The 17,062-nt window shown below is 37.0% G+C and overlaps 1 protein-coding gene and 1 long non-coding RNA gene across 2 annotated transcripts in view; both read right to left on the reverse strand.

The window, feature by feature from the left end:
* The window catches only part of LOC127866497 (splicing factor 1-like), a 38,917-nt gene that overhangs the window by 17,542 nt on the left and 4,313 nt on the right, over positions 1-17,062 (reverse strand). The window contains exons 2-7 of the mRNA XM_052407048.1: positions 15,699-15,872; positions 14,310-14,385; positions 6,815-6,967; positions 6,268-6,388; positions 3,572-3,724; positions 670-788 (exon numbers count right to left, since the gene is read on the reverse strand). Coding sequence (XP_052263008.1) covers positions 670-788; positions 3,572-3,724; positions 6,268-6,388; positions 6,815-6,967; positions 14,310-14,385; positions 15,699-15,872 — 796 coding nt within the window. The remainder of the gene's footprint in view (positions 1-669; positions 789-3,571; positions 3,725-6,267; positions 6,389-6,814; positions 6,968-14,309; positions 14,386-15,698; positions 15,873-17,062) is intronic.
* On the reverse strand, positions 1,151-2,485 carry LOC127866509 (uncharacterized). The gene is made up of 2 exons (XR_008043023.1): positions 1,946-2,485; positions 1,151-1,800 (listed from the first exon to the last, which is right to left on the reverse strand). It is a non-coding gene; the product is annotated as an uncharacterized LOC127866509 (long non-coding RNA).

Genomic DNA, 17,062 nt, shown 5'->3' on the forward strand with positions numbered 1-17,062 from the left:
AAGATGTCTTAACATTTTAATTTTCTTAAAACTAATTTTTTAAGAAACATGTGTAAAATTCTGGTAAAGCTTGCACACAACCTAAAGCTGACACTGACATTTATGCCTGGGATCTGAATATAACAAGCAAATTCGTTGAATTGATATCCCCAGCCAATATGCTTCTGGACACAAAAGTGTTATATTTGATACTCAAAAAAGCATTTTTTCAAGATACAAAGGGCCATAACTCCGTTATTAACAGATGGTGTACAATGCCATTTGGCGTGCATCATCCTAGTATCCATATATATACTCATACCAAGTTTCAATGAAATCCGTCAAAGCACTACCAAGATATGGCTCCGGACGGACGGAAAGACAGACGGATGGACAACGCCAAAACAATATCCCTCCGCCGATGGCAGGGATAATAATGCACCATTATGATGAACACATTAGTTTTCCTATTAAAATCTAATAGATGCAAGAATACCACCATATTATTTTATGTTGTCATCTATCTTGTGAACCAGGTTAAGAACAAAACTGAATATAAATGGAGCACAAAATTCAAGCCAAAAATTAATACAGAATTTATAAGATCGAAATAGTTCATCAGTACAGAACTGCATAGGTTAAGCCCGGTTTCACCAGAACAAGGCTCCATTACAGGTAAAAGCAACTCACGCTAGGCCATCGTTCTCCCTCAGGGTTCCATTGAGAAGTGCAAGCTCTCTTAGCTGTTGCTTACGCAGATCATTCTGACCTTCTGGAACTTCCACACTTTCTTTTATTATGCTTTTTATCTGCAAAAGAATACGTTTTACTGAATGTAACTTGTCTGCAGATTAAAGACATGTTTAAACAAGGGACAAAATTGTCACAAAACCAGGTTTTCATTGTGAAAAAAAAATCTGATAAAGGGAGAAACTCAAACTGAACTTTTGAAATGACCAAAAAAAATTAACCCCCTTTGTAATTTTTTTTTTTTTTTTAATCTATTTTTAGTCGTGGCGACCTTGACATTGGAGATATTGACGTGATTCTTTCGTGGGACACACCGTCCCATGATGGTGAACAAATGTGCCAAATGATTTTAAAATCTCACAATGAATGACATAGTTATGGCCAGGACAAGCTCATTTATGGCCATTTTTGACCTTTGAACTCAAAGTGTGACCTTGACCTTGGAGATATCGACGTAATTATTTCGCGCGACACACCGTCCAATGATGGTGAACAAATGTGCCAAATGATTTTAAAATCTGACGATGAACGACATAGTTATGGCTCGGACAAGCTCATTTATGGCCATTTTTGACCTTTGAACTCAAAGTGTGACCTTGACCTTGGAGATATCGACGTAATTATTTCGCGCGACACACCGTCCAATGATGGTGAACAAATGTGCCAAATGATTTTAAAATCTGACAATGAACGACATAGTTATGGCCCGGACAAGCTTATTCCGCCAGCCCGCCAGCCCGCCAGCCAGCCAGCCAGCCCGCCAGCCAGCCAGCCCGCCAGCCCGCCCGCATTCGCCAATCTAATAACCAGTTTTTTCCTTCGGAAAACCTGGTTAACAAGGGCTGTTTGTAAAACATGCATGCCCCCCATATGGGCTCTCCGTTGTAGTGAGAGCCATTGTGTGAATATGTATTTGTCACTGTGACCTTGACCTTTGACCTAGTGACCTGAAAATCAATAGGAGTCATCTGCCAGTCATGATCAATGTACCTATGAAGTTTCATGATCCTAGCCATAAGCATTCTTGAGTTATCATCCGGACACCATTTTACTATTTCGGGTCACCGTGACCTTGACCTTTGACCTAGTGACCTGAAAATCAATAGGGGTCATCTGCGAGTCATGATCATTCTACCTATCAAGTTTCATGATCCTAGGAATAAGCGTTCTTCAGTTATCATCCAGAAACCATTTTACTATTTCGGGTCATCGTGACCTTGACCTTTGACCTAGTGACCTGAAAATCAATAGGGGTCATCTGCGAGTCATGATCAATCTACCTATCAAGTTTCATGATCCTAGGCCTAAGCGTTCTTGAGTTATCATTCGGAAACCATTTTACTATTTCGGGTCACTGTGACCTTGACCTTTGACCTAGTGACCTCAAAATCAATAGGGGTCATCTGCGAGTCCTGATCAATCTACCTATCAAGTTTCATGATCCTAGGCCTAAGCGTTCTTGAGTTATCATCCGGAAACCTTTTTACTATTTCGGGTCACTGTGACCTTGACCTTTGACCTAGTGACCTGAAAATCAATAGGGGTCATCTGCGAGTCATGATCAATCTTCCTATCAAGTTTCATGATCCTAGGCCTAAGCGTTCTTGAGTTATCATCCGGAAACCATTTTACTATTTCAGGTCACTGTGACCTTGACCTTTGACCTAGTGACCTCAAAATCAATAGGGGTCATCTGCGATTCATGATCAATGTACCTATGAAGTTTCATGATCCTAGGCCCAAGCGTTCTTGAGTTATCGTCTGACAACCACCTGGTGGACAGACAGACCAACCGACCGACAGACGGACATGAGCAAAGCAATATACCCGCTCTTCTTCGAAGGGGGGCATAAAAATGTGTTAAAATCCTATTCCCGAAAAGCATAAAGACCTAAGGATTAATATTCTCAGAAAATAACTTTTATCCTCACTTTTTGCATTTACAATTAACTTATTTTTGTTTCACTTAATAAATTTGTTATTGTTAATATAATGAAACAATAGTTTTGTCAAACACAAAAATATGTCACAGACATAGCAGCCATGACAACGTATGTCTAAGAGTACATAACTACAAAATAAATTGGTCATTGCATGTAAAAGTTATATTTTGCACCTCTACACTACATGGATATAACAGCTTGTAAGTTTCAATCCAATCAACTGTACAATGTTAAAAAAGATAATTCCAAAAACTTTGAACTTTTAGGTTTCTGCCACAGAAATGGCTTACATCTAGTACATGTATATAGAACTCACAACATGTTGATCACTGGGTCGTGCAGTCGTGCACATCAAAACTTCATGGAAATAACATAATTTAAGTTTTAATTTAAGCTCTTGAGAAATGTGGAAGTAGTTCGTCAACAAACTTAAAATATTTTATGCTTCTGTTATAAAAATGGCTAAGAGCACATGATGTGTGGATCACTGGGCTAAACGGGACTTGTTCACAGATTTTTGTATTTTGAAAAATGTCCTTTAATGTTTACTAGTAAATCTATAATGTTTTGCATAGTTTTTACTAATTATAATAGCAAAATAAAATGTCTCTGCAAGTTTAAACAAATAATATAAATTCTTGTTTAAATCCATAAAATTATTTTGAAAATCGTCATTTTACAAGTCAAATTAAAAAGATGTTTGGCACATCTACACTTAATGGTAATAACTAATTTCAAATTCTAATTCAGTTGCTTCAGACAAACCATGTTACCCCACATTCGATCAATAACAGGACTCCAATACACCGCCTCTCAAACATTATTTGCAAAGATATAAATACTATTAAATGGCACAAGTAATGTTTGAAATCTGCATACTCATATGGTTATACACTTACTTTCTCTACTGCCTTGCAAACATTTTCTGGGTTGTTGGCAGTGACGTAGGCATGCAGTGGTTCATCCTCCCCAGGCAGGGGCTGTCCATCCTTGCGGCCTATCTTACCATCCTTCACCGAGCCCTTACCTCGGATGATGATCTTAGCTCCAGTCTGAAATCAGGCGTGGGGATGAAAACTGGACTTAATGCATGTGTGTAAATTGTCTTCAAAGATTAGCCTCTGCAGTCTGCATAGGCTTATCACGGACAACACTTGACGCTTTTGTGGATTTTTTTTATTCAAAGGAAGTTTCTTCTAAACAAAAATCTACTTACTGCAGAAAGTGTTGTCCCTAAAGTGATTAGCCTATGCAGACTGCAGATATGTGGTGATATTGTGTGCATACAAAACAGTGGAGTCACGGCATGACAAATACAGTGGGTCACGGCATGACAAATACAGTGGGTCACTGCATGACAAATACAGTGGGTCACGGCATGACAAATACAGTGGGTCACGGCATGACAAATACAGTGGGTCACGGCATGACAAATACAGTGGGTCACGGCATGACAAATACAGTGGGTCACGGCAAGACACGGCTCAAATTCATTTTGAAGCTTACACACTTTTCAATTCAAGAAGTCTAAACAATGCGTTTAATTTTGAACAATTAATATGGAATAGTAAGTATATGAATAACAAGATGTGTTTGTGAAACACAATGTCCCCCTATATGATGTTTGACCTTGAAGGATGACCTTAACCTTGTGAAGGATGACCTTGACCTTTCACCCCTCAAAATGTGCAGCTCCATGAGATACACATGCATGCCAAATATCAAGTTGCTATCTTCAATATTGCAAAAGTATTCATAAAATAAGTGATTTGGGCCACATATATTTGACCTCTGACCTTGAAGGATGACCTTGACCTTTACCTTTCACCACTCAAAATGTGCAGCTCCATGAGATGCACATGCATGCCAAATATCAAGTTGCTATCTTCAATATTGCAAAAGTATTTATAAAATATGCGATTTGGGCCACATAATTATATTTGACCTCTGACCTTGAAGGATGACCTTGACCTTTCACCACTCAAAATGTGCAGCTCCATGAGATACACATGCATGCCATATATGAAGTTGCTATCTTCAATGTAACAAAAGTTATTGCAAAATGTTAAAGTTGGCGCAAACAGACCAACAGACAGACCAACAGACAGGGCAAAAACAATACACTGCAACTCCAATATATCGCGGTTGAAGGGGTCCAAAGATCGCGACCGTGATATATCCGGCGCGCGATATAAATTGTCAGTTTATGTATGCATGTATATGTATACATTAGCATCATTATGCAATCTCAAAACACGCTATTTACCAACCTTATTCAAGTTTGTGTTATATCCATATGTCATTAATTGGTATAACACAAAACATTATTCCATGTGAGTATTTTCATATGCGTATAATTAAATTTTTAATCCGAAAAACATGTCCGAGTTTTATTGTTCAAGAAAGCATGCACAAATTAGACCCATGTACAAAATGACGTCATTCATTTCTCATGAAAAGCATGCACAGCATGGGGTTTAATAGTAGAGCATTGTGACTAACTGATCTATATTGTATACTGTATCTAACGCACACAGATTGTTGAGATAGGTCAGTATTGACTTGTGACATTTACTGTTATGATTGTGTACACCTTCATGTGTGCACTGGTGCGTTTCGGCAGTTCAAAGCAAATTCAATAGAGAATTGTAACACCCGAAATGACCTGTCATGTTTGACAAATGGGTCTTTTGTTTATCGCAGTACACAGGTGTTAATGTGATGTACAATGTAAGCAAACAATCTGGTCAAAACTGGATTATGACTGTTGGATTTAAGTTGGTGAAAAAAAGGGAAAAATACTTGATTGAAACGGATTTTAATGCATCAAATTCTCAGATAAAAACATTTTATTTAAGGATTATGCTCGTCAGATTTTTGGGAGCCATAGCCGATTCGCGATATATTGGACAACGCGATATAACGGACCGTGATATATTGGAGTTGCAGTGTATGTCCCCCACTACGATAGTGGGGGACATAAAAAGATTTATTTTTAAAATTAACAGTTTCAAGCTTAGGGAAAGATCTTGGATACCAAAAGGTAAAGGATGCTGCTTTTAAGGGGCTGGGGGGAAAGCTGATCCATTCCGATATTTAAAACAAAAATTGCATTATCTTAGGACTTTCTTACATTATTAATATGGTAAATAAGGTTTTTAAAAACATACTTGTTTCATATAGCACTGAATATTTCCAAAAAGATATATTTAACAAAATGCTGCGTTCAATAAATTCTTACGCCCCCAGAGGAAGTCTCGTAAGTATTGATTCATTGGCCAATTGAATAAGTCTATGTCTGAAAGAAGGTAAATCTTGAGGTTAAAATGAGGTCAGATCATGCGGGTGTGTCTAGTGTTCATAGATAAGGCAAAAAAAATGACAGGACAGCTGCTATATGCCCTCCGGCACATCTGTAAATGCTAAGGACATAAACATGCTTTAACACATTTTGATTTAAACAGTCCATAGTGACAGAAGGGGGAGGGTGAAGCCAAAAGGAGCAGGGTGCAGTATTGAGTTGTAGATCTTTACCCAAATTAAACTGCTTATCTAGCAAACAAAACTAAAATCCAAATATACAGAAAGTTGTTACCTCTTTTTCCAGAGTTTTGAGAGTGTTTCCACGTGGACCTATGAGCAGACCAACAAAGTTGATATCAGGATGTTCTTCCTGAGGAATCATAACCTTATCATTCACTCGAATTACAGGCGGTCTGAAAAGCAATGTAATAGTTGTACAAATGGTAAATAAGCAGCAATACTTATACAGGTCTAGTTGGTCAAAATGTTAAAAGCTGTCTCAGCTTAAAAGCCATTATACTTATTAGAAGCAACTGTTTCATCAAACCATTTTAATAGATTTAAAAAATACTCAAATTTAAAAATAATTAATACATGTATAACAAGTTCATTCAAAATTAATCAAATTGAAATATCTTGTTTATTTCACACAAATAACATCCTTCAATATGTAACAGCCTATGGCTTAGCTTAACTGGCTGTTATGTTTTGAAAAGCTCTCTCCATTTTGCATTTCAAGGCTTTTAATGTTTGAACAACTTGCATCCCTTTTTGTTCCCCCTTAATTTCAAGGCTGTAACGATAGCTCCCATTTGTTACTTCAACAACATGATGCATACTTGTAGTCCGCCGGGGGCTTGTAGTCCGTGTTGCAGGCCAGTGCCTCCTGAACAAGCTTGTGCCTGTCTTCCTCCAACTTCTTGCGTGTGCGGTACTCACGAGTGTTCAGTCGCTTGCCCTCATTGTTGTAGATGGGCTCCGGGCTCGGAGACCTAGGGAAAAATGCAGCCAGTTTTACCAACGGACTTGCCCACTACAGCCAGTGAACTAGTCTCCCAAATACGTTACAGCTATGGTCAAGACCCCTAGCGAAGAAGTTGTAAAATGTTTACCATTTTGTAAATTTACGATTGGAACTGAATATTTGCAAAAAAATATATCAAATTTCAACAGACTTTCACATATTTTGGGTTGGGCAGGAAGGGAAGGAGGAGGAGCTAACAGGGAGCAGGGCACAGATATTTCACTATGATGAACGTGTGTTATGTGTGGTCATTATATTTATAATATTAAATTCCTTTGCAGGAAAACCTTTCCATATTAATATGTAAAATACACTTCCATTTTCATTTTTAAACCTTTAAAAATACTGCCAATCCTTTTGTACTCTTTCAATTAAGGATTTTATGAAGTAACATACAGTATTCGTTTTTATTACAATCAAATTCTATTTCTTTAGACCATGCCGTATGGAATAAATGCAGACTGGATGGTTTAATATAAGACTTGACTTACTCTGTCCAAAGCTTACAATCCAAGGATTTTTCAATAATTCGATAACCCTGACCCTTTTTAGCCCCCTTCCCCTCCCCCTCCTGCCCCCTTGGCATTTTTTAATCTGGCTAAATACCTTATTTAACTTGTCTCAGGAAAAAAATACAGGCTTAACGCAAGTGCATAAAGTATCATCCCAGATTAGCCTGAGCAGTCCTTGGACATTGACAAAGACTTCCTTTAAACATTCATTTTAATCACATTGTACACATTACACTGATCTAGAAGACTACTTTCACTTTCTGCAGTAAGGCAACACTCACAGTTACTAGAGAATCACACAACATAAACATGCATAATGCCAAATACCAAGGCCATCATTGTAAAATAGTATTGTTAAACAAGAGGGCCAAGATGGCCCTAGTTCGCTCACCTGAGAGGAGTCGGTTCATTAAATCTTTACCAAATGTCAAACTTGACCTAGATATTGTTCAGACAAACATCCTGGTCAAGTTCCTCATTATTTAATCTGCGAGTCATGATCAATGTACCTATGAAGTTTCATGATCCTAGGCGTAAGCATTCTTGAGTTATCATCCGGAAACCATTTTTCTAAGTTGAGTCACCGTTACATTGACAGCCATTGTGTGAATACATTTTTTGGAACTGTGACCTTGACCTTTTACCTAGTGACCTGAAAATCGATAGGGGTCATCTGCGAGTCATGATCATTGTACCTATGAAGTTTCATAATCCTAGGCATAAGCATTCTTGAGTTATCATCCAGAAACCATTTTACTATTTCAGGTAACCGTGACCTTTGACCTAGTGACCTAAAAATCAATAGGTGTCATTTTCGAGCCATGATCAATGTACCTATTAAGTTTCATGATCCTAGGCATAAGCATTCTTGAGTTATCATCTGGAAACCATTTGACTTTTTCAGGTCATCGTGACCTTGACCTTTGACCTAGTGACCCGAAAATCAATAGGGGTCATCTACGAGTCATGATCAATGTACCTATGTAGTTTCATGATCCTAGGCCTAAGCATTTTTGAGTTATCATCCGTAAACCATTTTACTATTTCGAGTCATCATGACCTTGACCTTTGAACTAGTGACCTGAAAATCAATAGGGGTCATCTATGAGTTAGGATCAATGTACCTATGAAGTTTCATGATCCTAGGCATAAGCATTCTTGAGTTATCATCCGGAAACCATTTTACTGCTTTGGGTCACCATGAAAATCAATAGGGGTCATCTGCGAATCATGATCAATGTACCTAAGTAGTTTCATGATCCTAGGCCTAAGCATTTTTGAGTTATCATCCGTAAACCAGTTTACTATTTTGGGTCATCGTGACCTTGACCTTTGGCCTAGTGACCTGAAAATCAATAGGGGTTATCTGCAAGTCATGATCAATGTATCTATGAAGTTTCATGATCCTAGGCATAAGCCTTCTTGAGTTATCATCCGGAAACAATTTTACTGCTTTGGGTCACCATGACCTTGACCTTTGACCTAGTGACCTGAAAATCAATAGGGGTCATCTGCGAGTCATGATCAATGTATCTATAAAGTTTCATGATCCTAGGCATAAGTGTTCTTGAGTAATCATCCAGAAACCATTTTACTATTTTGGGTCATCGTGACCTTGACCTTTGACCTAGTGACCTGAAAATCAATAGAGGTCATCTGTGAGACATGATCAATGTACATAAGAAGTTTCATGATCCTTGGCATAAGCGCTCTTGAGTTATCATCAGGAAACGATCTGGTGGACGGAGGGACCGACATGAGCAAAACCATATACCCCCTTTTCTTCGAAAGGGGGGGGGTGGGCATAATGAGAAAACTGCCCCCCTCCCAGCAGCCATGTTATTCAACTGACCAGAACCATTTTTTAACTCTTGTATCAAGGAAACAAATGTTCTGAGCAAATTTCATGAAAATTGGGCCAAAAATGTGACTTCTACTGTGTTCACATGTTTTGACTATATACAAATAAAGAAAACTGCCCCGCCCACTGGCGGCCATGTTTTTCAACGGATCGGAACCACTTTTGAACTCAACCAAGATATCATTAAGATAAACATTTTGACAAAGTTACATGAAGATTAGGCATGAAATGTGACTTCAACAGTGTTTACAAGGTTTTTCTTTTTTTTGACCTTGTGACCTAGTTTTTGACCCGGCACAACTCAGTTTCGAACTCGGCCGAGATTTCATTGGGACAAGCTTCTGACCAAATTTCATGAAGATGGGACAAAAAATGTGGCCTCAAGAGTGTCTACGAGCAAATGTTAACGGACGGACGGACATACGACGGACAAAGACCGGTCACAAAAGCTCACCTGAGCAATCAGGTGAGCTAAAAATAGCAACTGCCACACAACATACACTTTTTCAGTTTCAATCAGTAACAAGAATAAACATCACATTTTATTCAATTTGTGTGACCAGTTGAACTTAAAGGTTCTTGTCAGTTTTGTTTGTTCAGTATGTGCTTTGACATTTCTAACAGTATTTAAGCAATATCGTGCCTGTCAGTTTACCAAATCACTCTTTTCCCGAGATAGCTGGTTTACAATACAAAGTGCATATACTCATGCCATTTACTGACAACTGCTCTTCATGAATCTGAGATAGAGGAGATTGGCTGAAGAAAGGATTTCATGACCAATATCTTCACAAGAAATGTGTCGGGAAAGAATCGAGTCGCGTTCTGAGAAAACTGGGCATAATGCATGTGCGTAAAGTGTCATCCCAGATTAGCCTGTGCAGTCCGCCACATTCCATAGACTTTAAACAAATTGCCATAAAAGCATGTGCAGGCTAATCTGGGACGACACTTTACGCACATGCATTGAGCCCAGTTTTCTAAGAACACGACTCAATCAAACCAAACCTCCTGGGCTTTGTAGTCCAGCCCTCTTCCAACTGGGCTGGCGACCTAGTTAAATTTCTTGTTTAAATATTGATAGTTATGCACATTTATTTTATGCGGCCAAAAAAAATTTTCCATGGAAACAGGATTTTAATTTGATAACATTTTGGGCCATACATAGGCCCCTTTCATTAATTCTGCAGTTCATGCAGTCATTATTTTGAATATTTTACAAATGTAATAGTTTTGGAAATAACAACATTAAATGATTTAGTATAAAGACAATAGAGGTTACAAGGCTGAACAGAGTGTAAACAAATAACAACATTCAATGATTTCCAGAATTTCTCATTTTAATCATTTCTTTTTAAGAATTCGAAGCTGTGTTGACATGATGCACTTTCTTGTAAAATAAAATATCTTGTATTAAAAAAAAAACTTGGACAAAAAAAAAATGTGAATGATATTATTTCTTTTTGTTTTCTTTTTTTCTATTATTTTGAGAGAAGTTTATTATATGTTCCTTATTGATAGGGTAAAGGAGGGCGGGAATGGTCCATTTATGCTTGTTCATTTATAAAATAGAACATTTAACACAACACTGTTGAAATAATGTCTGCTATTACAGAATTGTTTTAATAAGGAACAATAGTTGGAGACTTAAGTTTGTTTCAGTTGAAATGAGTTAGAACCTGACCACCCCACAAGAATATCTTGAGTTATAAAAATATGTATATTTATAAACAAGAGGGCTATCAGGCCCTAAGGCGCTCACCTGAAAGCCAAAGCAACTAGACTATTCTGCAAAAAAATGCATGCTGATTCATGAAGATTATTAGGGACCAAAAAAGTGACTTTTAATATGTTTTTTTTATATTTGACCTTGTGACCTAGTTTTTGAGCTCATATGACCCAGCTTCAATCTCTGGCAAAATTTCATTGGGACAAAGTTTCATGAAGATTGGCCAATAAATGTGGCTAATATAGTGTCAACAAGTTTTCACTAAAGCCATATAAGGACAACTGCCCCCCCCCCTGGCGGCCATGTTTTTCAACGAACCATAACCATTTTCAAACTCACTCAAGCTATTGTTAGAACAAATGTTCTGATCAAGTTTCATAAAGATGGGATAATAAATGTGACTTCTAGAGAGTTAACAAGGTTTTGTAGTAAATAGCCATTTAAGGAAAAATGCCACGCCCCCTTGCGGCCATGTTTTTTAACGGATCTCAACCATTTTTTAACTTAGCCCAGATATTATTAGTTCAAATATTCTGACCAAGTTTCATGAGCATTGGACAACAAATGTGACTTCTAGCGTGTTAACAAGATTTTACCATACAGTAAAGCCATATGAGGAAAACTGCCCCGCCCCATGGCAGCTATGTTTTTTAACCAACTGGAACCATTTTCGAACTCGTCCAAGATATTATTGAGACACATGTTCTAACCAAGTTTCATGAAGATTGGACAATAAATGTGACCTTTAGAGTGTAAACAAGGTAAATGTTGACGAAGCACGACGGACAAAAGGCGATCACAATAGCTCACCATGAGCACGTTGTGCTCAGGTGAGCTAACAAGGGCTGTTTGTAAAACATGCATGCCCCCCATATGGGCTGTCAGTTGTATTGGCAGCCATTGTGTGAATACATTTTTTGTCATATGGGCTGTCAGTTGTATTGGCAGCCATTGTGTGAATACGTTTTTTGTCACTGTGGCGACCTTTGACCTAGTGACCTGAAATCAATAGGGGTCATCTGCCAGTCATGGTCAATGTACCTATGAAGTTTCATGATCCTAGGCCTAATTATTCTTGGGTTATCATCAGGAAACCATTTTACTGTTTCAATTCACTGTGACCTTGACCTTTGAACAAGTGACCTGAAAATTAATAGGGGTCATCTGCCAGTCATGATCAATGTACCTATGAAGTTTCATGATCCTAGGTGCAAGCATTCTTGAGTTTTTATCAGGAAACCATTTTGATATTTCGAGTAACTGTGACCTTGACCTTTGACCTAGTGACCTGAAAATCAATAGGGGTCATCTGCCAGTCATGATCAATATACCTATGAAGTTTCATGATCCTAGGTGTAAGCATTCTTCAGTTATCATCCGGAAACCATTTTACTGTTTCGAGTCACTGTGACCTTGACCTTAGACCTAGTGACCTGAAAATCAATAGGGGTCATCTGCCAGTCATGATCAATGCACCTATGAAGTTTCATGGTCCTATGCCTAAGCATTCTCAAGTTATCATCCGGAAACCATTTTACTATTTCGAGTCACTGTGACCTTGACCTTTGACCTAGTGACCTGCAAATCTATAGGGGTCATCTGTTAGTCATGATCAATGTACCTATGAAGTTTCATGGTCCTAGGCCTAAGCGTTCTTGCGTTATCATCTGGAAACAATCTGGTGGACGGACTGACGGACGGGCCGACCGACTGACATGTGCAAAACAATATACCCCCTCTTCTTCGAAGGGGGGCATAAAAATCAACACAAAAACTTAAAAGCATTACCACGTTTAACAATGCCATTATTAAGAAATAATCTGGGAGAGGGCAGGCAATCCACAAAGTAAGCAGATTTAGGAATCTTCCAAGAATAATGACTTGTATTTTCTCTAAACAAGCACATTTTGTTTCTGATTGTGTGCATGTTAATTATTGCAGGAAAAAGTGATGAGCGCAATAATTGAATAGAGCAACCAAAAAAAGATTTATATATATTATATTGAAATGATGCATCTTAGTTAATGCTAGATGACAAAACAATAAAATGCAAATTTAGGATTATTCAAATAACTGATTTATGAAGTAATTCTATACATAAAGGTTTGAATGTCATACATAAAAAAGATTAAAGGATAAGATTTCCTAAATAAAATAGCATTAATTCCTGAAAGGCAAAGGCAATTTTTGACTTATGGTTATTGTTATAATAGAGACATCCAATAAGCTGAAATATGGTTACAGGATTACTTCCCTTGAGCACATCTCTACCAGTTGGAGTTCGGGGCCTTCATTAAATTTTAAAGCATTAGGGTTATATCAAGAGAATATGTGCATTAGCTCAAAACAAGGACATATAACCAATGTAATCAAATGAAATTCATATTGTCAGAGTAAAACTATACCTGAAAAATAGGAAATGACACTCTTTGGGCAATTTTCAAACATTATAAAATTTGTATTAAAAGGCAGGAACATATTTAAAACTACTTTTTCTTTTTTGAACATAGAAAAACTATCACAGAAACACAAAAGAAACCCTTTGAAATTGTTATTACGTTAACAAATGCAAATATTTTTTTATAAGTAATACCTAATGTTAATTCAAACATACAAACCCATAAAACTATGAAAGAAACATTCCACAACGTAAGGAAATACTGTAAGAAATTAACTTAAATTGCAGTTTGGTTTAGAATTAAAAATAGACAATGGTGCCTGCAATACTTGGGTCACACCATATGCCCCTCGGCCATTATCATGGGGGAATAATAAAGCCAGAGACAAACTATACTTGTAATGTTTTATAACTGATTAAAGAATTTGTTCAATTACTTATTAAAAATTGTAATTTTAAATTATGGTTTTATTGTTTAAACACATAATGACAATAGTACTTGTTTATCAGTCAAATTATAAGATATGTTCCTGTCTTTAAGTAGATATTTGCACAAATGGCACATGTTTTTATAAATTTAAGATTAATGCCAGCCCTTGGACAGCCAAAACGTTCCACTGAAATTTGTATACTAATATAAATAGGTGTTCATTATGCATGTACCGGTAAACTTTGTTTGATCTTTGAAAATCAGCTGATAAATTAGAAACACCAAGAGTGTCATTTCCATACAGATTACTGGTACAGGCTCCTGTTCCCTAAACAAGAGTGTAGTTATTTGACGTGTGTTAATCAGTCGATGAGGCCAACCTGTCTTCCGGGTTCATCGGAATACCAAGATCGCCGGTCCTTAATCGCCGACTAATTTCCTCTATCTGTAGGTGCACTGTAAAGCAAGTTGTCACATTAAGGTCAACTATACAAGGAACATTTGATTTTGTTCTTTAACAAATTGAAATACCTACCCAAATGTTCTAGTCCAGATACAAAAAGGAAACTGTTGGGACTATAAGATAATTTTATAAAATATTGTATCTTTTTGTTGTTATTTTCTTTAAACAAGAGCACCGCATAATTGGTGCTACGCTCGGCTACGGGTGCAGTTTTGAATAAATAAAAGCTTGTCAGATTTTTTTTTTTTAAAGTTGACAGTGACCTTGACCTTTGACCTAGTGACCCAAAAATGGGTGTGGCGTGTAGAACTCATCAAGGTGCACATACATATGAAGTTTCAAAGTTGTAGGTGGAAGCAATTTGATTTTAGAGCCAATGTTCAAAACCTTAACAAAATGTTAAGGTTTTAGCACGACGCTGACAGCGGACGACGGCGGACGTCGAGCTGGCTATGACAATACCTTGGGTTTTCTCTGAAAACGCCGAGCTAAAAATGAGCAAAACTCATTATAAGTCTTGGTAGCTCACCGTAACTGTAAATGCAGCAGACAAACTATATTTTTACCAGTAAATGCAACTATGCAAAAATTATAATTTTAACAAATTCAGAGCCATCCGAGTATGTTTGTCTTGTTTGGTGATAAGGATTTATGGTCAGGGAAATGTGTCAATTTAATATTCAATACCTTCAATTATTCACATACTAAATGCTAGTAAAAAAGAACTCCAATTATTTGCATTTAATTCAGTAAACATGCATCATAATTAAAATAAAAAGTAAGTTTATTTCATACAAATCATTAAAAATTTTCAAATCATGCAAGCTAGGCAATTAATAAATATTTAACATAATATGCAAACAAGATACATGTAATATGTAACGCTATATTCATACAACAAAGTCATACCACAAATAACTATTCATATCAATCAAATTTTGAAACTCTGCAAAATAAAATTAGTGAATGTGTTTATTAGCTTTCTATCATCTTTCTTGCTTGATCTTGCAATAAACCATTGCATACCACAGAACAAATAAAGTGTTATATACTGGGAAAAAAAACATATTATCAAAATAAAATGATTACAACATCCTTTACACTCTGAATGCTGAATACAGACTGCAAAACAACTTTTCAAATAAATTTCATGTTTATAAAAATCTGCAAGGAAAACAAGTCAAAACAATCAATGAATACATGTACAATTAATTACCATCAATAAGATGAAGCATGATGTAACTATGAGTGACAAATAATCATGTTACCCTTAAACAACATAATGCAGTAGCAGATCTAGACTTACACAAGTACTGTTGCTCTTGCTCTTTTGATAAGTTTGCTGGCAGAATGGTTGGCATTCCCGGGATGACAGTCTTATCCACAACTTCCTCCGCACCCCATCTGGATTTCCGCTTGCGCTTCCTATCTGATCCTCCACCATTGCCATTGGCACCTGCATCATTGCCCCAGGACTGATCTGCAGTAAAAAATGATTTTAAAAACACTGTTGAAAACTTTGATGAAAATCTAAATATATTTATAAGTATATGCTGCCTGGTTTTGAATGAGGACAATTTTATTTAATCCTTGAAAATCTAGTTGGTGCCCTTGGTACTGACAGGCTGATATAAATTATACCCATAATACTATTGTAAATTAATAATTTTAGTCTGAAATTGGTGTTTCAAGTATGGCAAACACCAACACTATCCTAATCTAATATAATAACAAGATGGCCTGAAAGGCCCAAAGTCGCTCACCTGAGATAACAAGATATTATTGGGACAAATCTTCTGACCAAGTTTCACGAAGATCGGAAAATAAATGTGGCCTCTAGAGTGTTAAGAAGGTTTTACTATAGCCATATTAGGAAAAATGACCCGCCCCCTAGCAGCCATGTTTTTCAACCAACAAGCATCATTTTTGAACTCATCCAAGATATTATGGGGATGAATCTTCTGACCAAGTTTCATGAAGATCGGACAGAAAATGTGGCCTCTAGAGTGTTAACAAGATTTTACTATAGCCATATATAGCCATATAAAAAAAAAATGCACCGCCCCTTGGAAGCCATTTTTTTCAAGCAAACATATTTATTTTCGAACTCATCCAAGATATCATTGAGACCAATCTTCTGACCAAATTTCATGAAGATTGGACAATAAATGTGGCCTCTATAGTGTTAACAAGGTTTTACTATAGCCATTAACACTAGGTTTTACTATAGCCATATACATGTATAGCCATATAAGGAAAAATGCCCCGCCCTGGTGACCATGTTTTTAAAGCAACCAAAACGATTTTCAAACTCATCCAAGATATCATTGGGACAAATCTTCTGACCAAGTTTTATGATGATCGGAAAATGAATGTGACCTCTAGAGTGTTAACAAGGTTTTACTATAGACATATAAGGAAAATAGCCCCGCCCCTGTGGTGGCCATGTTTTTCAACCAACCGGCATTATTTTTGAACTTGTCCAAGATATTATTGGGATGATTCTTCTGACCGAGTTTCATGAAGATCGAATTATAAATGTGGCCTCTAGAGTGGTAACAAGATATTACTATAGCCTTATATAGTCATTTAAGGAAAAATGCCCGCCCCTTGGCGGCCATATTCAAGCAAACATAACCATTTTCGAACTCATTTAAGATATCATAAAGA

Source organism: Dreissena polymorpha, chromosome 2 (assembly GCF_020536995.1).
Source record: "Dreissena polymorpha isolate Duluth1 chromosome 2, UMN_Dpol_1.0, whole genome shotgun sequence".
Classification (NCBI taxonomy): Eukaryota; Metazoa; Mollusca; class Bivalvia; order Myida; family Dreissenidae; genus Dreissena; species Dreissena polymorpha.